Source organism: Takifugu rubripes, chromosome 7 (genome assembly GCF_901000725.2).
Source record: "Takifugu rubripes chromosome 7, fTakRub1.2, whole genome shotgun sequence".
NCBI lineage: Eukaryota > Metazoa > Chordata > Actinopteri > Tetraodontiformes > Tetraodontidae > Takifugu > Takifugu rubripes.
This window is the reverse complement of record NC_042291.1, coordinates 7,065,380-7,089,691: the sequence shown is the minus strand read 5'-3', so window position 1 is coordinate 7,089,691 and position 24,312 is coordinate 7,065,380. Positions and strand designations below refer to the sequence as shown.

Below are 24,312 nucleotides of genomic sequence, written 5' to 3'. Positions count from 1 at the left end.
ATTGTGCAGCTAATCAAAGGTGCGCGTCTTGGTAAACAAGCCCCCCACTCCTGCGCTGATGAGACCTTCGTACCAGATTCAGTCTTGTTTATCTGCACTTTCTTCGCACACAGGAATAGAAACGTGGTAGGGGATGTTTGATTCGAGCGCTTTTATTGATTTTTTTCCTGTTGTTTTTCTCCCACCGTGATGCATCCATCACAGAGGATGACCACGAGTGGGTTCAAAGCTTCCAGACCGGCTCATTAGCAGTACCAAATAAAGCGCGCAAATTAACCACAAGGAAGGGTTACCAGCTGGTAAACATCTCTGCCTCTAAATCTAGGGAATGTCAACATGCACGTTCTGTTAACTGTTAACTAAGGCAATAAAAGTCGAATTGTTGGATTTGTTGATTAATTTGACTGCCTGGTTTTCAACAGACAAATCGAGACAATGTTTCAGTTGCACAGTCGGTCAAAACAGCCAGTTTAGAAGCCCAAGAGACACGAGGAGACGTATTTTATGCACGCATCTGAACACGCATGCTTGAGCATCAAATGACCAGTTTAGTGTTTTCTTTGTATTTGAGGCTGATTTGAAATGTTGAACCGAGTTGCAAAACAAGCTAATTAAGAAGACATCAAATGTTTTTTATCATTAAAGAGATGTTGAAACTCTGTTTTAACTCTCCAGCTATTGTGGGAATTGAATAGCAGTGATAATTCCAACTCCTCTTCATCCCTGCCGTCTCACCTGCCCCTCCTGCCCGTGACGATCCACTGTGGTGCCGCTGAAAGCTGCCAATACTCATTTCTGATTCCTGCGCAGCCGCGAGACACGCCGGTGAGACGCTGCTTCCGCTTCCCGGGCTGACCAATCGTGTTGCCGCCTGTTGCCGACGCGCCGCGAATGAGAGCAGGGCCGAGGCTAGCAACCAGGAGGAAGAGGAGGAGGTGGCGCAAGATGAGGAGTAGGAGGACACTGGAAGACTGCGGCAGCAGCAGTAACGGTCCCAAGGCCCTGCGGATACATGCTGAATCAGACACTGAAGGATGCGAACGATTGAGCGAACGAGCCGGGCGGGGTGTGTTTGTATGTGCCAGGGTGAGGACAAAGGGAGCACGCGTTTCTTCCTGCATGTGTGTGCTGGCTGTTTGAGTGAGGCAGAGAGCCAGAGTGTGTGGAGAAACATGCCCCGGAGTCGTCACACACTTAATGAAGCAGGAATTCTCCTGTTGTTGTTTTTTTCTTCTTCTTGTTTTAGGAGAGAATTCCTCTGTTAGTCCGGTTTGGGGGGGTGGGGGTGTTGGGTTCTGTGCAGCGGTGATACATTTTAGGAAATGAATATCTCTGCCGTATGTTTATAACCCCTGCATTGATCACTATTGAACCGTTCGACAGAAGCGGCTGCTGCCAAGTGAGGGGGAAGTCATGAGAGCCCGCGGGCTGCTCAGCTGATGAAGCATTCTGCCTGCTGGTGTCTTCGCCTGGTGCCACTTTCATTGTGTGAGGAGTTGAGTTTTGTGCAAACTCGCACACAGATTTCTGATTTGACTCTCCAGCCTCTAATGAGCTTTTGCAGAGTTTGGGGCCGCGAACCCGTTGTCTGCTGAAATCGTTTTTGCAGCATAAAACTAAAATCAAAGAGGCGTTGCTAATGGCTGCGAGGCAGAGACCGCTCAGCAACGGCTTTGGGTTTTCAGTTTAATCATCATCCTGTCTCGAGGGGCACACAAACTGTTTTTTAACAGCAAAACAATTAACATTGTCAGTTTCTGCTCTTTTGCTGCGCAGGATTTACTCTTTGCACCGTTAGCAGCAGACACGTGCTAAATTTCCAACAACAGGCAGATGCGCAAAGTTGCTCTTATGCAGAAACTTTTCTCGCCGCCTCATTAAAGCGACTGACATTAAAGCCACAGACACATGGGTACTCGGGAGAAAGGACACAGGAAATGTGCATGAAATAAAACACATCAAACAAGATGTGCAGCGAGGGAGAGGGCACAAAATGGACACCCACTCAGCAGGGAGACGGCGACGGGAGGGCTATAATAGCATTCCATCAGAGGCGGAGGGTGGGAGCCTTCAGTGTTTAACTTCGACTCGGGGACCTGCACTTGAAATTCTTTCAAGTAGTGTTCTGACAAATATTTCCTTTTTTAAGCAAACTGCACACAGAAGAACAGAGAAAGCAGGTTGTTAACTTTGGTCCCACTCGCCTTTTGCACCGTGGTGATTGGCCTTTAGCTGCCGCTGTCTCGCCACTTTGATACAAAGGAAGCTGAAGTTTAAAGCCTCATTGGTCAAAAGTGCCACATAACCCCTGGACTCGGAATTGCTGCTCTGGCATTTAACAAGGGCAGATGAGCGCATTGCAGCAGAGCCCTCCATACATCATTATGTGGAGGTGTCCGACAGCAGAGCAGAGGGCGGTCGCTATCCGGACGTGTTTCATTAGGCCTCCAGATGCAACAGAGCAGCGCTCATTAACATGCATGGCCACAGGTTGTTGCTGCCCTGTCTTCTCCCTCCATGTCGCCACCACAAGCAGAGCTTCAGCCTGACGGCCGCCGTGGGTTCCGGCTCCTGTAGCGTATGCTGGTTTAGATGACCGATAAGGACGGAAAACAGGGGAACCGATAATTATAAGACAAAAGCCTGCCATTCAGTGGCGCTCCGCATTAAAGGTGTAACCTTGGCATCACCAATAGCAACCATCTACAAATGCAATAAAGGGTGAATATGCAGTGTAACGATGGTTTTCTCTGTGTAGAAGTGGTTAATGTAACCTATGAGAAGCGTTGTTTCCACCAAATTGGACTTTTTAAAATACATATTTTTAAATAGAGGTTACATAAGCAGCATTAAGAGTACGGGGACTCTAAGGCATCATTACCGAGAGATGGGTCATTGTGTTGTCAGCAACGGCGGGTGACGTCAAGCTAGTCTTATGTGCTTTATATAGCACAGCGCGCTATCTGCTGCTATATGTAAACAGCCATTACCAGAAAAAAAAAGTGGTGTGTTTTTGCTGCAAGGCAATGGGAAGTGATGCATAGAAGAGGAGGAATGGAAGGCGATGAATACCCCTTCCTGGGTCTAATCCGTCTTAGTGGGGTAGCGATAAGCGTGTGTTTTGACTTAGCCCTAAATTTCCTGTTGTTTATGCATCCGTTGCCAAGCCGCGTGGATCCTCTGAGACGGATAATCTTTGCGATGCTGGTATGGCAGGGATGCAGGCTCCTGCCATGGCCCAGGTCACATCACGGCAGCAGGGGTACAAAGCATAATGCTCTTTTATTTGTTTGTCTCAATTCCCCCCACACCCCCACTCCAGCCGTCTATTCATCTTTGTGAAGGCATTTGCTCGCAGAGGGAAATCAGTCACAGCTGCCGGCTTTGACGTGCACCTTTCTTTTGTCGGTGGCGTTAATGAGCGCTTTGCTTCCAGGGGGAAGGTGCATAGAACATCCTGTGTTTTAACCAATGGCAATGACGACGCCAGTTGTTCATTCCTGGGTTGGGGGAAAAGCTTATTCGTTTCACACTGGAGTCCTCCTGGGGTTCATAGCAGAGTGATAATAAGTTATCAGATTGATCATATGTAGAATTCCACAACTCGGGAGTCACAATTTAACAATGCCCGCTTTTCAGAGTGGTTACGCAACAGACTTTGGTATTTGAGTTCCCCCGGCTCGACGAAATGATGTCATTTATTGGTAATTGTGTGTCTTTACCCGTTTAATGGGTCTGAGTGTTTCTGTGCATAAGGTGCCTGTTGTGGGGAGGCATCATTATAGGATGCTTAACAAGTTAATGAAAACCTGCCGCCGGAGTCATGTTCTTAAATAAGATGAGGGCTATAAAGCTTGTTTTTTGCCCCAGTAACAATGGAACCAGAAGCCGATGGGGTCTGTAGGTGGAGAGCCAGCACAGATTGGCTCAGACTGCCAAGCGGTGGGATTAAAATGGCCTTTTGTGCAGAAATGCTCACACATCTGTCCCGCGGCATGAAGCTAACCGCTGTTCCTCATGGGCCTGCACAGGTGATCTCTCAGAGAGCAACATGCTGTTACAGAATACACAACCTGGGGCTGTAGGGAAAAAAATCAGCACCAAGCAGTTTGTAAGCACAGGAAATTGGTGACTTTGTTATGTGCAATTTATTGCAACCAAAAGCAAAACTGTGGAAGGACTAAAAAGAAAAAAGCCAAGTACAGACAAGAAACTGATGGTGTTTGAGATAATAATATAAATAAGCAGCCTAGTTATGCATTATATACGGAAAATAAGCCTCTGGTTCCCATACTGGGGCACGCGGCCCAGTTAAGGTACATGAGTGTTAGCTGGGCGGTCTCTCGTTAGTCAGTGGCATCTCATTTGAAAGAGAAAATAAGTTAAATATTCGTGGAACGCCTCAAAAATTAGATTATCCTTTGGGACCTTACATGGGAACCCGCTTTTGAGTCATTCGTGTCTTTTCCAGTGTTTTGATACCGTTTGGCCTTGTAGCTCAGGAAGTTAGGAGAGGGCCCTCTGCTGTGCTGATGAGATGGTAATTGGGACTAACTCATGAGGGAATATAGATAGTTCTCCCTCCCTCTCTCTCCTGTCGTTAAAAGCAGCAGCAGGTCTCCTCTTTTCACTCCATTTCCAACCTCATTAGTTGTCTCCCAAAACAAATGGGGACAGTTCCGAACTCAGCATCACGCCTTCGTAAAAATTATCATCACGTGACGTTATCTGAGGAAAAGCTACATTGTGGGGGGGAGCGATCAATAAAAGTAGTATGTTTATTCATTTTTAATTTACCATGTGACATAAGTACGAGTGTTAATTTGGAATTAGATGGAATACATTCACACTTATTAATACGGATTGGCAATTATTTTGAGATGGAATATTCAAGGATAAATCAACGCGCAATACAGGAAGTATTGGCTTTGCAGGAGGATATACAATAGAGGTGGATTGCTGACTCAGCATTTCTAAACAAAGTACTTCTCCGTGCTTGTTTGGATCCTATCAAACCCCCAAAAACAACGTGGCCATTTTTTGGGGGCTGTATGTCCCCATTTCCAAAGAGCACAACCAGGGATGGGCGGCATTTCCATGGAGATAATGTGTTTTCATTAGCCGGTTAGACACTCTGTCATGTGTGCTGCTTTGGAGCGTCAGGGGATGGGCACTTGGGTGAAATGGGCAAAAAGATTCTGTCCGCCTCAGCAGTTTTACTGGAATGATTGAAAGTGTGTGTGAGGGAGTGGAGTGCTGGGAATCTCGTATTGCTGTTTCAGGACTTTGCCTGGACTCCAGATAGATAGTGTTTCGGGGGCAATATTCTCTTTTTTCCCCCAACCTTTTACTTTAGTGCTCAGGTGCGATGTTGTTTCTGAGGTTGCGCATGGTTGTGTTTTGTCTACTTATGTCTGAGCACGTAGCCTCACTCATTGACCCGTTGGACTCTTTTCGCCCAGATTAGCCTAATAAATGTAAGGGCTCGGTTCCAAACCCAATCCTTGTAACAGGCTTTGAGGAGTTATCATAGGCAGATTTAATTTGACCTTGGTCAGCCGGCTCCCACCTTGTAAACCTTTTACATAAGCAGTCTGCCCTGAAAATTGACACAAATTGTGGCCTTTGAGTGGCTAGCAGAAATAGTACAAAAATGCTAATCTTGTAAGATTAGCTTGCTAGCTGAAAGTTTCTGATTTCTGTTGGATGGTTTGAGATCGGAGAAAATTTTAAACTACATTAAGCCCATGTGGCATTTGTGTCTCTACACTTCTGCTCCAGTGCCTGCCTTATTGGACAGATTTAGCCTCCATCACAGTCTTTTCCTCCTCCGAGCGGAGACGTTGCTTCGTCAGTTGTTGCCAGTAGAAAGGAGGGATGCTAATAAATTCACCCTGAGCTCGATTAACCTATTGATTTTCTCTCCAAACTTCCTGGCTAAGGCAGAAAAAATCCCTTCTTTCTGACATCAACATCTCAAATGCAAATAGGTTTTTCGTGAGCTCGCCTTTGGACGTGCGGTATTTCAACACGTTTTGCCGCGGCTTCGCCAATTGTCAGCCTTGGGAACTGATCTGTTGTTGTTCATTTCATCCATCTCACAGACTGAAGAAGAAGTCTCAGTCGGTGGACATTGCCAGCCAAGGTTTCTCCCCAACTCTGTTGCCAGCCTCACCCCTCAACAGGGTTGCTCCCCCTGTTGCCAAGGCAACCGCGGGCCTCGGCGTGCAGGATAACAACACTACCAACTCCCAGCACCGCAGCCCAAGATGTGGAGAGCTGAAGAGGGGCTACACCATAGGTAAATGACACCTGTGTGTGTGTGTGTGTGTGTGTGTGTGTGTGTGTGTGTGTGTGTGTGTTAAAACCAAAGATCCATCAGTTCATCTCATAGCCTGGAATTTTCCAACTTCCATCCGGTTCCCTTCTATCCTAATTCTCCTACTGTGGGTGGAGGAGAATTATGTACGCATGTATTGCTTTTAATTTTACATTATTTACTTTACTGTCTGTGTAACCTTGGCCTTTGTTACATCCTGGGTGTATTTGCTGCAGATCTAATTAGATTTTAATGTCCTGCTGCGACCGAGACTCTGCGGTCGGCTCGTTATTATTCCGTGCGGTTGTGGGAATATTTGAAGTTCACGCACCCCCTGAACTGTTGACACCGTCTCCCTGCTCGGGAAGTTTTCCCAGCGTCACCTCTCCAGCTGCTTCTCCACACTTCTCCTCTGCTAATTTGTTCCCTGCCTGCAAATTGTAATTACGCGAGCTCCATCCCTGCGATGGAGCCTATTTTTGGCAGTGGGCAGCGGGGAAGGCCCGTCTGCAGCCGGTCTATTTCCGCGTCGGCTCGTAAGTTGCTGCTCTCAGTAAGTACACTTCAGGGAACCAGGCGATGAAATGGGTTTGAGTTAAACTAATTCAAACTCCTAAATGCCGCCGCCCTCCGCTCGTTGCCTTCAACCGATTCGGTTCAGTTCAGCTCACCGCTGGGTGAGGGGAGCCTGGGAGGGAGGATTTGGCACCTTTAATTTGGGCCAGTTCCTGCTGATACAGCTGCTGGAGAAACCCCCTTTAAAAGATAGAAAAAAAACAGAGTTGCGTTCACATTGCAGCAGCTTTTGCATTGTTTAATTGGCAGTTTTCTCCCCTCTCGGAGTTCAGAAGCAGGACACAAACACACGTCGCAGCGGCCGTCTCATTGTTTGGGTGAGTTTTCAGTCGCGCGGGTTGCCATGGTTTCCAAATAACCCCTGCATAATCACACTGATTGCTTACACCGATTGCTCTCAAGTTGCCACTCGGCAGATGGATTTGATGGCAAGTGAGCTGTTGAATTTGTGTCGCAATTAACCTTTTGACCCGGCACGGGCACGCCTGATTGGAGGATGGAGGCGCTGCCGCTGTGACCAGTGGAGGATGATGAAGAATCTTTACTGTCAGGCAGGTGCCAGTGAGGCAACTGCATTTAAAATCTCCCCCATTTAGTGGTGTAGCCACCAGGGACAGGTTGGCAGCACATCCCAGCAAGGAACTACATCAACTAAAATGTACGTAAACTACATACGCGCAGTAATGCATGCAGACGTGCGCGTGTTCTTGCTCCGGCGGTGCAATAAAACCCCATTTAGCTCCATCGGTTGCTGGCTCATGCAGGGATTGTACTGGATGGCAACCATATGATTGTCTCCAACAGTCAGAGCTGTGGCTCCCCTTATAAGCCTTTTTCTCGATGGAAATTCTGCTCTTGTTTGACAGCCGCTCTGCACCGGCGGAGGCCCGTCGGTGGTTAGTGATCATGTGACACGGGGGCCTGAGGCCGCTGCATGCTTCGCTGGCAGAGATGAGTATAGAGAGGCTGAAGGTGTGTCAATATTCTTGTTGTCGCACACCGGTAAGGGCTCTACAGAGCTGTCACGCACTGCCTCTCCTCCTGTCAGCCGTTGACAGGGCAACGGGTTGACCTGCGGCTGTCCGAATCGGTGCACTCGGCGAGAAAAATAAAGAGAATTGTGGTATTTGGGCCTGTGTATTCGTAATTGTTGACACTAGCGGCTCATTCTTTTCCAGCTTTTATCAATTCCCATTTGGCTGTTGCCCTTGATTTTTTTTTTTTAACAGCCGCAGGTCGGAAGTCGCAGCCGTTCAGCTGTTAAATCGAGCACGACTGCGACTTATTGTGCTTTTACCGCTTTTAACTGCAAAGTAACAAATTGGACGAGGCTTTACAGCGCTCTTAATCATCCGTTTGTGCTCAGGTCTTATCGCACTCCGATCACCTTTTATATCCCATAATGAGTCATCGATTACAGATGCTCATATCCCGCTTTTATTTCTATCAAGATGTGGAAAGGTAAAAGGAGCCCGCGGTCGCTCGGGTGGGTCATTGGTCGGCTCCCGTAGCTCTTTGGTCTAGCCGTGTGTGAAGCACTTTGTAAACACAGTCATTTACCATTTGCAGTCCTCACAAAGAGGCTTTATCGTGCTAATTTATTCTAATGGAACAGCAGACGTTGGCGGTCGCTGTGCTGTCAGCCAGGCGTCCGGCCCCGCCGTTAAGGGCGCGTTACGCTTTCACCATTGACGTTTTAATAGCCGGGCCAGTGGGGCTCCTGCTGCATGATGCCAACTGCGATTTTCGCCTGCGTGGAAGGAAAAAAACAAAAGCTTTTCCACTTCTGAAGTGGCAACATTCCATCACGCTTTGCTTTCACAGGATGAGCGTCGATAACTAACATGAGAAAGAGAAAAGGAAGATGTCGGCGGCGATTGTCGACGTCATTTTTGGACAGAGCCAAGTGAATTTGGGTAAAACTGCTCCCTTTACTCCATTTACAGGCTGCTCCTGTGGCTTTAATCCATTTTCCCAGCATCTTTTCTTGACTGTCCTTAAGGGACGGCTGCTCCAACATCCTCAGCAATAACTGGTAAATGCAGCAACAGGGGTACATTAAGCTTTACAAACGGGAGGAAATCAATGAGCAAGGCTTTTAAACAGATGCATGAATTCATAGTGCAGCATTAGAATTTTGGGACCGCCACCTCCGTCCATGAGCGCCAACAAGGGTCAAAATGTGCCTCAGATAACATGTTTTCACAGCGTCTCTCTCTATTCAGTTGACTCCCGTAAGGAGGAAAACAAATTCCAACAACAGAACCTCCTGGTGGAGGTAATTAAAGAGGAATAAAAAAGGAACTGCACTGCACGTTCTTCCTGGGAGGCTCTCCTCAGACTCCCAGCATCCCTGTCTGACAGCCTCCAGTCTGACCTTTACATTATCCACTCCGGACCTGCACCTGATAATAGCAATCTGTACCAAATGCAAGCACAATCCCTCCACCAGTGCAGGCTCATTATATCAGATATGACATATAACACTCCTCTCAACCACCCTGTTTAAAATTCTGTTATATCACAGGTTGTTATTGGGAGACGTGCAGTCCTCAGCTGTCTGACTCACTCTGTCTATATGCAGTGCACGGAGGTCTGGATCCGTGCACGTCTGTCCACAAACTAAAGTTAACTCTGGAAACTGCCCCTGGCTACATTAGGTTAGCACTTGCAGGAAGGCGATAGGTCGGCGTCCCCGGTGCAGACGTGCGTGTTGGGGTGCCAGATAATGTGGCTGCTTCACCACAATCCTGTTTTTCTTCCAACCGTTTCATTCTCCGTGTCTTTTTTCCCCCCCCACTCACCTTTTCACATCAGTCGTTCTCTTCATCTTCACGCTCGCCGTCCTTTTATCCTCTAATGTTTGTCCTGCGGGTCAGACCAGAAGGTAATCTCTCAAGGACGGACAAAAGCGGCAGAAAAACGCTGCCGACCCTGTTGTTTTGCTTGGCCTGGTCTTGAAGAGGCGTTTAATTGCATAATGCTCATCTGCCTTAGTTTCACACAAAGAAAATGCACAATGCGAGGATGAGGCAATACTCTTTAAATATGTCTATACATGCAAAGGGGAAATAATCACATTATCATTGCATGAAATCAATAATGTTTTTAATTTTGATAGCAATCCAGGTCAGGGCTTCTTTCTGATTTTGAAAACTCGGAGGATGTTTTAATTTACAGTTGCTAAGAAAAGATCTTTCTTGAACTACGCGCGTGTGTAAGCATACTGCTGAGGGTTGTGCGGAGGTCTGACTCTGCAAACACAGCATCTAAACCACTTGACAGTGGAAATGCTAATAAACAAGACAGGAACACACGGGTTGGTGCAGCCCGGCGCCCCAAGAGTGGCAGACCCTGCCACCACCTCCCTGTGACTGATTATTCCCCTGTTAGGTATTCATTGGATTTTCACCGCAGGGTCGCAGAAGGGATGAACCGCTGCTGGTGGAGCAATATGCTAACAGGCTGCAGGCTCCCAGCCAGGCTTGCTAGATATGCACTTTCACCAGAGAGGCCAGAATTGAATTAACAGCTATTCAATAGATTGAAGTAAGTGTCAGGCTTGAGGTTTAGTCACCCTTTTTCTGATTTGCTACACCTGAGACTTGTGTTTTCGCTTGTATGCAAGACGCCGCTTTGCATCCCCCATTCAGCTCTGTGGTGGCAGCTTATAGCGCTAATCACTGTGGCATTTGACGGCTATAGCTGGCGCTGCAGGTGGAACATGGATGCTGCTCTCATTCCGCCTTTGATGCACACGTCTCTGGTGACACGCTTGTGTTTACACTCTGATGCTGTTGCTAGGGGCAGTTATTACACAAGCCACTCTGACAGGAAATAGGACAGTTTCATTTCTTTTGGCAAGTGAGCAAATAAAAGGTTGTGTTTGGCCTTGGTGATGCAGGATGCTGATTTCTAGAAACGTCTAGAAACATGTCACTTCAAGTCTTCGAAAACAAGGCTTCCTCCTCATCGCTGCAGCTTTTTCCCCCAGCGCTGAACACACGAGCTGGAAAGGTGCTGCGGATGTTAATTACATTTGGAGGGAAAAAAGAGGAATTTTAATTGTCGTGCAGCCTTGAGCACAGCTGCAGCACAGCTGCAGTCCTCAAAATTAAAAAGGATCCAACATGTTTAGGTCCGAATGGCTGGTTTTTCCAACAAACCACCCATATGTACACGTGTGCGTGCGCACGGCAGAGTGGCTAAAGTGAGAGCTTTGTAAAATTCCAAGTTCCCGGCAATGTCATGTGTTTCAGCAGTCTCCTCAGTCGGGTTGTGTTTGTGGCCGTAGCATCTAAACGCATCTCACAAACGATTGGATTTATGGCTTAACAATGTTTCCTATTGTAATTGCTCCATTTATTCCTTTTATTATTAGCAAGGTTTGTTTCTGTAATTGTCTGGAAACACGTTTGTGTGTTTGAAGACTAAACTCTTTGTGATAAACTCTATGTGAGCGTACGCAGTTGTTATATTTATAAATTATTCTACTGATAATTAGATTGAAACAGAGTTTTTCATCCAGAGAATGAAAAGTAAGGATAGAGGACCAAAGAACTAAACAGAGAATAACTCATGTGCGTTTAGCCAGCTGGACATAATCTGGATCTCTAGTGTAATTAGACCAAAGAAAATTGCTCCAGAGCCTGATTGATCGTCCCTTTTGAATTTTTAAACGAATTACTCGACGCTTCTGTATTGATTTGTGGTGGATTCCGACAGTCGGAATAAATTATGACAGACGGAGACGGGCTTCCATTTCAACCAAATGGAAAATGGAGGGAGAAAAAAAAGGGAAAAGCAGCCAGCTGCTGTTGTTCCAGACTATGTGTGATAATGGGAGGGGGGGTGTACATGTGATGGAGAATGAGGGTGAAAGCGGGGAGAGAGAGCTCGCCGTCACGCTCTGACGGCGTCGCCCACAGCCACGCTGTGTTGCCTCCGCCAGCAGGGCTGCTTGTGTGCCGAGATAAGCGAGAGCCCCCTCGCTTTGGCGGTCCGGCTCGGTCACGTCGGATCAAACAGCAGCTAAGCCCCGCCCCAGACTCACGGAGGGGTCCGTCCTTACATTCTCTGCCCTCGCAGCGTTTTCACCAGCTCGTCTCTGCTTCCGTTTGTGCTTCATCAGCTGTGGGTGTGTTAATTGTGCTTTATAACCACTTTTGACCTTCACTAGAAATGTTAAATCTCGTGGTGTTTTTCCCCACTCAAACATGCACGTTCCACGTTTTTAAGCTACTCTGGGTTTTATCCCAAGAGGGCTTGAGTATTAATGAGGTTTTTCCATTGTCACCGACAACCTGCCCCAAACTGGCTATTTTGCTCTAATGCAGCCGTTAACTGCTGCCTTTCTTCCATCACCAGGAGACGGAGGTGTCTCGTTAAAGAATGTGATAATGTGATTTACAGCCATTGTGAGGCATCGCGACAGCTTTCAAAGCTCTTCATGTGCATCACTCAGGTACTCTTAAGGTGTAAATATTGGCAGGATTTAAATGGCTGATTTCATACAGTCATTAAAATGAAGGTTGCTCCAATACAGAACTGACATTTTTACAAAGGAAATGTAAAAATGTCTTTAAAAATGTCTTCTTTTTTTTTCTTTTTCTTTTTTTTTAGAAACGTCCAACTGCTCGTCAACAACTGAGCTATCTGAGACGCCACACACACCCAAATATTGGAGGTTCCCAGTGCTTAAACGTGTCCTCACACAGTGCTTGCAGCATTGAAATCCCGCACGCACGCTCAAAAGCAATTTTCACAAAGGTTAATAATATGCTTTAGTTACTCCCAGATAACAGCGCAGCGCTTCCACGCTAACTTGGTTACAGGCAGGAAATGTCACCTCTGTTTTTCTGGGCTTTGACTTTTCATTGTCGTTTCCACATTCTGGTCCAGACCAGCTGACAAAAAAAAAGCACGTTATAAGTGTGTGTTATTGTCAGGATGGGAAGAGAGTGTGAAAATACAAAAACTACAATGAGGAAACGGGACATTTTGACTTCTTGTGCAAGAAAGGGTCATTATGGGACGGTCTCAATGTCATTAGGATCAGAGGGACCTTGGGTTGTTCCGATATTTGTGACATTCTTCAAATAAACGTCCCCTGAGGTTGACGTTCACAGTCCTTAAATCAATTCAGTGCTTTTAAGTCATGTTCTGGTTTGAGATGGACCCTAAGTAGGCTTTAAACTGCCTTCTTTCGAGGAGACTAAATGCAGCTTTTTATCCGCAGCTCTCTTTACTGTCATGCATGCTTGAATTAATCTGTGTGGACTCCCGCCGCTGCAGAGAGTTGTTGCTATCAAGGCTTTATTTCACCAGAGAGGGAAAGGCACAAATGTTTTCTTGTGTAGCGAACGAAAGCAGGAAAAGAGGCTTACTGCTCAATTTCCTCACCGCTACCGTAAAAGAGCTGCGCTCCGGAATTATCGGCGTGCTGCTGTAATTACGTGGGCCGAGAGTCTCTGGGTGGTCCTCCTCCTCCTCGGGTTCAATTTGTAAATGCCGGAGAGGTAGTAATCCGGCCGCTTCCCGCGCTTGCTTCAGTAAACACTCTTCTCCTGTTTTGGTTGGGATTAATTGCATATTGCTCAAATGTTGAGTGAGTGGTTTTCGTACTGTGAGAGGGGAGAATTCCTGGAACAAATGCCAGTGACTTCTGCAAAGCTGCCTCGATACCGACGCGGCCTGCGTCCGTTTGGTCACTCGCAGAGGTGTCGGTGGATGAGTAAAGCGCCACTATCTTGAGGAAGCAGTGAGCAAACGCTGGGCTGACCGATAAAGCCCCCGTGTAAAGTGGACGGTGCCGTGTTTTATGACTGTTTTTATTGTCGTGTTATCAAACCATCGGGCCTCGGAGTGCAGCAGCGCTCAGTTACAACAATCTGTACCTCTTATCATATGACAGAAGCTCTTTGAACACAATGTTTATGTTCTGTTTTACTGATTTATATATTTGAACCTCTTGAGTGACCCTGGGGGACACTGGTGTCCACTGGGCGTCCCAGTCTCTCAGTCTGGGTCCGTCCCGATCGCTGGGATCCCCTGCAACCACAACCCTTTTTGTATTTTGCAGGCATCCATATGAAACAGGAAGATAACAGCTCGGGCTCACTTCCTGTTTATCACTGTGTAGAATCTGCCAGGATGCCAAAAGCCAATGCGGCTTATTTTTGAAGCAATCAAAGAAACTGTGATTTAAAGTGTCGTCCATTAAAGATTTACTTCAAATGGAAAACAGTGACTTGCGGTGTCTGATCTTCAGCTTTTTGAGGTTAAAAGGTTCGGCTATTAGTGATATTTTTGCACGAATAAATCTAAAAATATCAGCGGGATGACTATAGCCTTGAATTATGGAAGGAAAATTTCTATCATTCCAAATGTGTCCATTTCCGTAATTTGACAAACACGTCGTTCCTAAGCGAGTAGGAAATGAGGAACCAAAGTGGTTTTAGTTTGGATGGAAATTTCTCTTTGAAGGATTTATTCCATCCATGATGTTTGGTCTGATCTAGAGCTTTAACCGTGGTCTTGGCTCACCCTCGTCCACCTTGACCTTGCCCGTAACCCCCCCCACCCCACCCCCGCTGCTCTCATTAGTACGTTCAGGACTTTGCTTTGTACATGGTCCAAGGCCACGATTGCTGCGCATCAGTTTATCCAAGAGGAAGAACAGCCGCGGGAATGGATTTGCCCGGCCAGTGCACCGCGGCGTCTTCTCAGCGCGGGTCACTGCCCTGGACATTCACTGGATGGCATCGCTGTGGAAAACTGCCACAAAAAGCTAGAAGCACAAGCTGCATAGATCGGCTTTGAATGCTGGCAGCTTTTTTTCCATTCTGGCTACAAGTTACTGTGGTTAAGTTACTGTGGAGTGGACGGTGGCCCCGAGGGACAAACTTGAGAGTATTATTTCCCCCTGAAACGTCATTTAAAAGGACATATTGACAGCCTGTGAATCCCACTGGTGCTGGGCGGAGGATGCTCCGTAGGTCATGGCCTGTAGGCAGCTGGACTGTTTATGCCAGGCCTTAAGGGCTGGGGGAGGGAGGTGATGGAGAACGCCCCAGGCTGCTCATCACTCTACCACACCTGACTGACTGACAGCAGCTAAACACGCACGCTGTCAATGTTGTCCCACCTGAGCAGCAAAGACATTTTCCTGTTTCATTTTTCCTGTGAGAAAGGTCCGAGGTCAGAAACCACAATCAGGCGATGATGGCAGGTGTGTATTGACCCCATGTTTGTCATACGTCGGGGGAAAAAAGGGAAACTACAGGCGATCGGCTCACATTGTTGCTGGTAAAGAAGCGCAGCCATGTTGTTCTTTCTAATCAACACATGCTGGGAAACATCCCTCAGCAGATGATGTGTTTGGTCCATCATTGCTGAGTCAATTACATCTTGTTCCGTACTAATTCATCCACATTCCTTCCTACAAACTCCAAAAGGTTGCATCGGTTTAACTGCACTTAACACCTTGAACGAAGCAATATGTCCCGGGCTAATTTAGCCAACAGATTATTCATCGGGTGCATCTCCTCGGGGGAGAGATTCATTATCCAATTTAGCATTCTTGTGCAACGGGTGATAAACGGAGAGGGTTTGGGTTGGGGAGGGTTTTACCGCAGACGGATGCGCGGAACTTTTTATGGTATTGACTCCAATTTCCTCGATCCCGTCTTCTCCTCTTCCTCCATCGCAGCGCTGCTTTTCCTCCCACGTTTCCCCTCTGCAGAGAGAGAGAGCCCTCAATCCAGCAGACTGATGCTTCCCCACTGTAGTCATCAGTCGCCGGGACCACCCAGCCTCTTGGGGCGGCCTGAGACGGCGCTGACGCCTGGAGAGGATAGATGACCGTGAGCGGAGGCAGGGGAAGGAAAAGATGACCCGCTCCGATGCCGTCGGTCATTGATCACGGCCGGTTGCCCTGTAGAGCGCAGCCAATAACACTGGCGGGAAGTGTTGCCGTGTCTTCACACTGATGGCTCAACATCTCATCAACCTTGTTTTGTCTCAATACGTCTTAACACTGAGGCATTAACAGGACCAGAGATGCACTGGAGGGGCTCCTCTCATCCCAAGTTTGTCTTACTGGGACTTCCTCAAAAAGAGGATTCAAAAAAGAGAGGAACCGACTGACAAGTGCTATATCTCCTTAAATTAGGTCACCGTCTCCGATGTGGTTGTTGTTTTGATGGAATGAATGCTGTCGTAGATGCGTCTCGGCTGCTGTAAGTGGTCCTCATGGAGGCTAAATTCAATTTCCAGCCGTCCTCCTACAGACACAGTGCCCGTGACCTTGTGCACGGAGCGTTTTTGGCAGCAGCTGAGGATGAAACGCTGCTGTGGAAATGATAGGTTGTCTAAACACACGGTCTCTTTATCTACAGGCCATGGTCCAGCGGTGCTCTGGGTATTTGTAGCGGCGAAGGCAGGTTTTTTTTTTTCTTTCTCCAAAGACGTGCCCTGAAATCAGATGATGGTGTTCCTGTCTGCTGGCAGATTCAGCTGTCAGCGGGAGAAACAATTGTGAAGGAGAGGTATTATAAAGCTAGCCCCAATTCTGTGACCACCTGAAGAGGAGGTTGAGAAATAGAATATAGAAGGAACACACATTAACGAGGGGTAAATAAGAGAAGGATCATTTCAAACACTTATGGTACTTAGCAGCTATGAAGAGGGCTCAGTCATGTCAAATGATCAGTTTCAGGCTGTAGAATTTCTGACATCCATGTTTTAGATTAATATTACAGGAACACTTGCAGTAGAACTGGATTATTGTGTAACTGGCTCAAATATATCTGTCAGGGCTTTAATATGTTCAGATATGGATGGTCTTCTCGTGGAATGAGGAAGAAGGTGACGGCGTTATGCAAACATCAGCGTGGAGCAATTAGGCAGACCTGTTCCTCATTCGGTGATTCCGATGAGAGATCTGTCAGGGGGCAGCTTTATCTTATCCAATGAGGACGGCTAACAGAGGGGAGCGGCGTGCTGTGACTGCTGCCATTGCCTGGCTGATTTAAACTGATTGTTCCAGCAGCTCTCCGCTGTCAATGTTCCTCTTTTTCTGCGTGTTTGACTGCAGGATCTTGTAGCTGAAGGCTTGTGGTGCATCAGGCGGCGCCTGCTTTTATTCCATAATACTCCAAAAATGCTCCCTGTAAATGTGTCGTGTTCTTTCTGAAAGTATCCCCAGCGCTCCTGCCTGCCGTGCGCGCCTCTTTTGCATTTGTGGAATAGTAATTTCTGCTATAAATGGAACACGTCTGCGAGGAAGAAGCAGCTTGTGTTTGTGCCCACAGTTGGTGTTTGTGTGTGCGCCCTAACGCGTCCGTCCCCCCCCCCCCGTGCACATGCTGGTGTTCAGACCAGCATGTTGGAGCCCCGCTTATGTAACCGCGCTTGTGTATTCCGTCCTTTTCTGTTGACAGTGGAAAGTCAGCAGCTCCCCGGTGGCGCTCGTGTTTGTTCTGTAATGAAAGCCTTCCTCATCTCAGGATCAGGCTGCAGCGTGCACGCCTCTCAATTGGAAACTGCTGAGATTAACACTCGCTGCCCGGTAGCCCACTCTCTGGCAGTGACGAGCCTCACACACAGGACCCTCTCAGGGCTGTTGTTGGCAGCTGCTGACTCCAGGACCTTTCTTTTCATTTGTATTCTTGTATTACTTATAACTCATGATTCCAATGATTCCATCCCAGCGACACTACCACAGTCTGGAGCGCCATGGTTTAGTCTAGCCAGAAAAGGGGGGGGGGGGGCGATTGAAATAGATGATGCCTGGTTTGAATAATGCACAGATTTAAATAAACAAGCAAATGTGCAAAAATCCGCAGACTCTAAAGCCATAGAGGATGTTGCTGCACTTGCTCCTCCAATGAAATTAAAACAGAGAAAATGCCCAATTTGTCAAACATGCTTGCTTAAGTAAGACCAAAGCAGCGTAATTTCCAGGCAGCAGTGCTCATGTCGTCTGGTGAGCAGGTTGGGAATTGATTCATTCCCCTTCTTTGGTCACACTTCATCTTAATTAGAGGGTGTGAAAGAGGTTGCCTACGAAAAGAAAAAAAAGAGCTTTCACCACCTCCAGCCTCATTGGTTGGACTGAACTGTCAGAGGGCGCCGGTCTCCTCTAAGGGTGAAAGGCAGAGAAGAGGAAGCCGGTCCCTTCAGAAGATAATTTGGTAAGTTCTCTGCGCTACTACAGCAACACTCCACATCACGCAGCTACGGGGCCCAGTGGGACTGGGGGGCCACCTGAGACCTGTCGGGATATTATTGTCCAAGTGTGCCAGCAGAAACCGGAACCAAACAGGAGGGTTTGTTGATCTTGTTGTCATTGTCATTATGTCTTTACTTTGCCACTTTGTTTGACTTCATAGTCTGTGAGAATAGCAGTCATCATTTAAGGTTTCCATTCAGAATAAACTTCATTGACAATTTAAGAATAACTGTATTTGCAGGGGGAAAATAGGGAATAAAATAGCAGCACTTTCTCTTAAGATAAAATATCCCATATTTATATGAAATATAGGTACACACCGTTATGCACTTTATCTGATATTTGTAGTATGCTTTGGTCTGCACAGATGACGAGTTACTCAGAAGGAATACCCAAAGCCACCAGCAGATGGCGCACACTCAGTACAGAATATGGCCCCGATTCAGTTCCAAACGTCATTTATTGTACATCAGCTTTTCAGCCTCGATCCTCCTACAACAGATGTCTGGAAACAAATACGGCACTCCCCTGATCAGATTACAGCTTGAAGAGAACCTGTACCCATTTTACCTCAAAGACTGCTCGCCGTGCTCATTGACACCAATTACTACAGTTAAATAATAGTCGCTTTGATGGACACTAGAGGAGATCCACAGTGACCCCTGTTGACCCTTCAGGCACGAAATGATCACAGTTCGACTGGAGCACTGTTGTCACCGATCCGCCTCGCCAACAACAGATAAACCTGTCATTTTAATTGAAGTAAAGAGATCTGCCATTTGTCCAATAAAACCATTACCTCTGTCACTATATATCCAAAGCAAGAGCTGCCAACATTTGGGTCATAACCAAAGATTATACTGAAATAATAAAGATAACGCTTCAATGAATAAGTTACAAATAAAATCATTGGGTTATTACATGTAATCAGAATGCCAGAACCCCGATATTTTGCTATTAATCGCCATAAATATTCCTTTTGTTTATTGAGCAGCAATGATGACCAGCAAGCTCACTGAATAAAAAATAAAATGTTTATTTTAACTCTTTGTTTTTAGGATAAAGCTTTCTTCAAAGAGGTCTGCAGTTACTTATGGAAGCCTTTGCACGGCGCGGCCCATTCGGAGGAGGGAAAACAGAAAGTTTGCACTTGTAGACGTGTTTTAGTTAGTTCCTGTTTCGGAATGCAGCCTGCAGAATGCGCAGCTGCGTGGCGTTTCGCTTGCGCTGCGTTTTTACGCAGTGACATCGGTCACCGTGTGTGAGGGCTTTGTTTTGAAGGCGACTTTAGGCAACTTTTGCAGAAGTTATGGATTATTTACTCTCCGTTACGAGCAGCGGCGCCAGAGTTGTCAGGGACGCGATATCCCAGCGACTGTGGCCCGGTCCGGGACCCCAGACGGTCTCGATTCAACCCCTGCACGCTGGGTCTGCGCATGAGAGCCACATAAACATCTCTCACACAGGTTGGTGCAGTATTACTTGTTATTTACTCACAAAACCTCGTCAACTTCCAAAGCGATCCAAGCAGAACGCCTGGCCAAACCCACTTTTAAAGGAAACGTTTGGTTCTACACACGTTTTTAGCGTCATAGCGGTATATCTGTACGTTGGGGGTGTAGATATAATGGCTACATTTGGACCCAAAAGCAGCCAGTTTATTGATTGAATACGATGTTTCGGCGTTTCTTTGAAAGTTCTGTCTGCGTGGCTTCAGGACGCGAGAGAAAAGCCTCCTAAAAGTTGACGACACGTCACTGTTTTACTCGGAACATTTGCCCCAACAAAAGTGTTTCCCACTCACGGAACTTTTTGTTTTACTTGACTAAAACGCTAATTCTCCCATGTTGGTGCTCTAATTCTGTTGATAATTGGACAAAATGCCGAGGGCAACCCTGAAACTTAGTTCTTAGGTACTAAATCATCAAAAAGATCACATGCTGTCTCCGTCCAGAATAGTTCTTACACCAGGCTTATGTTCTGGCCTGATTTAATCACTGAAGTGTTAATTTATAACAAAGGAGCTTCAGTCCTCTCCACTCATCCATCTGTGTGGTCACGCTGCCCGTAACGACTGAGGCACGCCAGATATTTGGAACCAGCTCAAGCCATCCAGCATGTGAACATCCTGAAGGCTTTTCTGTGGATTAATGATTCTCTCACGCAGGATTTAGACATTAAGGGTCATCAGCGCCTCCTGACATTAAATGATGATGACTCCAGACACCTCAGCAACCTCCTGGTCGCTCTGAAAACCGAGAAAGTTGAGAAGGACGTGCTCCCTCTGCCCCCTCTCTTATTGGGGGGGGGGTGGAGCTCCTGCAGAGTCATCAGGCTCCTGAGCCGTGTGGCAGGAAGGTTAATTGTTCGATATAATTGGGACAAAGATTAATCAGATGCACGCTCCGCTGCTCTTGAAACGCCATGGACGGCGGGCAGGTTCATTAGCAGTCCAGGCGCCTCTGCTTCGCTTTTCCTGTGGCAGAAAGGAGCCGTTTTGAGGCACAAGGAGTCGGGTAGCGGGAGGGTGACCACTGTTGGACACGTGACGGGCGGGGCGCCACATGGCTGAGGGGGTTAGATTGATGGCCGTGGGCTTGCCACCTGCAGTAGATTAAATCCTGTTTACAGCGCGGAACACTTCATGGGCGCTTCATCGACCAGCAAACCTCGCTTTTGTGAGCTTGAGGTTTAGCGGAGAACATGAAAGGAGCCATTATGGACCGCATCTTCGAGTTCCACCTTTGAGTCACATGTTGACACATGATGTGCAAAGCACAAGGTGATGTTCATGGAAGTCAACTCAGGTCTGGCTTTCAAAGGAAGAACGAGATTGCATTTATTTTCAGATGGACATCTTAAAATGTGGCCACGTTGCCTCCAGCTAAACTCTTCAGCGTTCCCTTCAAAGGCCTGGAAGGAAGCTCTGGGCCTTTTCCCAGTGTGATTCATCTTTTCTAACTCGCCTGCAGTTCACGCGGAAGGTCGGCGTGAACGATGGCAACAGTCTGCAAACAGAAGCTGTTTTGCTCTCAGCTGCTCAGAGAGGTCAAAGTTGAAGTTGTGTTCTTATGTTAAATTGGTCAGGAACGATTGAATGAGATGATCCCAGAGGGTGGCGGCTTTACGTTGGTCTGCTACACATCTACAGCATCTCGTTCGTGGCCGTCCTGGATGACACGATAGATTAGACTGAGCTGCACACATGTTTGCTTACAGAAAGCTCAACTTTGACCAACCTTTAAAGGCAAGCCGCGCGCGCTAATGATTGAAGTTGCCAAACAACCGCCGCTGCTGCAACCTCCGCATGACTCGCAGCAGAGTTTGAGGAAGAGTGGATGTAAACCAGATTTCAAGTTGACCACAGATCCGGAAGGGTTCATTTTCTGTTGAGATTGCTTTGTCATGCTGTAGCGCACATTTGGTCATGTTTCAGAGCGCTTTTGGCCCTGCAGGTGCAGCTGTCTGACGGGTCAGGTGGCCGTATTTTAGTAATTACAGGCGTGGCGACGCGTAAAAGCCAGTTTTTCCTCCTGACTTGGAACCCCTCTCTGCATCAAGTTCCCTTCAATCCGGCAGAGTATTCCCGCATTTGCCACTGTTCACTTTCATGCCGGGGGCTGACACCAGCTCCACCGCAATTACTGTGATGATTCAGAAAGCACAATCTGCTGCTCGCCGCACTGTAATAGGTGATTTTAATCACTTTAATTTCTAAAAAGTCCTTGAGCAGTATGTCATCCGCCCAGCACGCCATTATGGCGCTCTCCTGGAATCGGTTACGGCTCTGTCAGGGGAAGTGGTGGAGAATTCCAACTGGGTACTTTGCGGCTCCATCCAGGGCCTGAACTAATGGACCCGCCCTGACTTTTCAAGGAAGTTCTGCCCATAACTGCCCGCGTTCCCTGGCCGGTCATTGACCATGTCCATGCGCCTCCTCCAAGGAGTCTGTCCCACTTACAGATGATGGATGTTTACTAGAGGTCGGATTAGAGCTGAAAAAAGAAGTTGAGTGAACTATGGATGCGCCGCTCGAGGTAGGAGGGGTCGGTCACTTATGGGCTGATTGTTGGAATGTGTGAAATGTGATTATGGACAACAACCCGTGGTGTCGTTCCCCTGAAACTTATCTGCTGTGTTAAATGCAATTTAAACTCAAGAGATCACACACACACACACACACACACACACACACACAAGTACATTTAGCTTGACCTATCAGTGTTCTCAAATTCCACCTGCACTAGTGGCGTGGGGACAGTGCGATCCACCCTGCAGGGGTGGGGACAGTTTGATCCATTCTGCATTGTCTCCGCCAGCTGTGTGCTCTGTCAAAGGCCTCAGTGTTGGTACAGCCTCACACTCATGAAGCGCCGCTGCAGCTACACGGCAGCGCTGATGCATTACTGCATCTAATTAGTTTTGCGGCGATTAGAAACCTTATCCTGCGGAGCACTGAGGTAGCGATGTTTTAAAACCCTGCGGTGCTATCCCGTAGATTGTGTTTTCTAAATAAACCGAGGATCACTTGTTCCTTGAGTATCAGGTTTCTTTCCCTCGTTTTGTTTTGAATAACTCCCTCCTTTATGTCCTCTCCCCTAAAACCGTACAGCAAGTGATGGATGCAGCAGAGACTGGGCGCAAGGTGGGCTTTAATTCATTGCACAGCGAGAGCGAGACGGATCATCAAGTTGTCGTGATGGCGGTGGAGATGGATTTGAGGAGGCTCCTCTCTTCGTTTTGTCGTCTTAATCTCAGCAGGCCTGTCAGGGGAAATGAAAAGCCCGCCGCCTGTGGCTCCTGGTCGACTATTAGACTGTGGACCGACAGGAGGAGCTTTGCATAACTTTGAGTCATAACACTGAAGATCACCATCACTGAACTGCTTGTAAGTGCATGCTGCAATTATCCAAAACACATTACTGCCATTGCTAACTGCTTAGTCTCAACATTACTGCACACCCTGACACCGCACCATAGTAACGCCGCCCCCGGTGCTGGACCTTCTCAGGTCTTAGTTCTGTCCATGTACTGAAAGGTCATGAGACGACTGTTATCGATGATATGTCTCCGCTTTGCGTGGACGAGCCGCCGAAGGCAGCGTTTCTGTGACTCCATCGCACACTCGCTGGTGCACAAACAGCTTCACAAAAATGCTGTTGATTGCGAGACGGACGCCAGCTCTGATTGAGGGAATTCTGCAGAAAGCAGAAATTGACGGGCAGGGGTTGCGAAATCTCACCTCGGGTTGCAGACGGAGGTTACTCTCAACCACTTCTCCGTGTCGTAACGCAACTGTCTGGCGAACGACGCTGGGCTGAAGTTATCTTTAGAGAAGATCTTTAGTGAAAAATTAGCTCAGCATGTCCTACCTAACTGAGATATACATTAGGCCCTCCACAAAAGAAGCAAATTTGACTTGTGCACAATTAAACCTCTGATTAATTTAAAGGTTTAATTTAATCCTCTTCTTGTTACACCGACGTGTCTGTATTCGCCCGCTTGTCTACATAATCTCATCAAATCTTGACTCCTGAACATGGTTTTTCGTAAGATCAATGACAATGCGGTCTGAGAGTTGGTGTTTCTCTTGCTGAGCTCATCAGTTTTCCACCTGCAGACCTGAACCTGGTTCGGGTTACCTGCCGGCGCCTGCGGAGCTGATGTAAACTGATGAAAGACGCGCTTTAGCTCTCCAACCAGGGCAACTCCCTCTTTTCTTGCATCACCATTTCTTTCAAACTTATAGGGGCCCTTTGCACATCATCGCACATCAGTTGAGTAACATTAACAATGCATTAAAGCTGGATTGCAGGGCTGATGTGGAAGCTACAGCACATCATGTATATGCATCAGCATTGATCCAGTCAATGCAGCGTTGGACCTCATCCTGCCTCCATGTGACACACATCCTCCCAACCACAACTTTGACTTGCAAAGCATTAGAGCTCAAATGGCAGCAGCAGTGTTAATGTCAAGGATCGCAGAGGAACGGCGGTCTGATTAGCGAGGTGGAAGCAGGAGGCCGAGTAGACCTCCTCTTCAACTGTGGGTCAGATTTTGTTCTCCCTGTAAAGATGATGTCACAATGATGATGTTGGCCATAAGAAATCAAAAGATTCTAAGTAAAGGCAGGGAAAGCTGCATTTATATCCTAGAAGATCAGCTGTAATGTCATTCTGGT

General features: G+C 47.2%; 1 protein-coding gene across 4 annotated transcripts in view; it reads left to right on the top strand.

Annotated features, from left to right (window-relative positions):
* oxr1a (oxidation resistance 1a) overlaps positions 1–24,312 on the top strand; it is an 88,741-nt gene that overhangs the window by 30,020 nt on the left and 34,409 nt on the right. For 3 of the 4 annotated variants that reach the window (XM_011605260.2, XM_011605258.2, XM_029838265.1), the window contains one exon: positions 6,105–6,301. In XM_011605260.2, the coding sequence (XP_011603562.2) occupies positions 6,105–6,301 (197 nt within the window). Of the gene's footprint in view, positions 1–6,104; positions 6,302–19,305; positions 19,595–24,312 lie in introns of those variants that run through there. The other variant, XM_011605259.2, reaches the window with a different exon arrangement.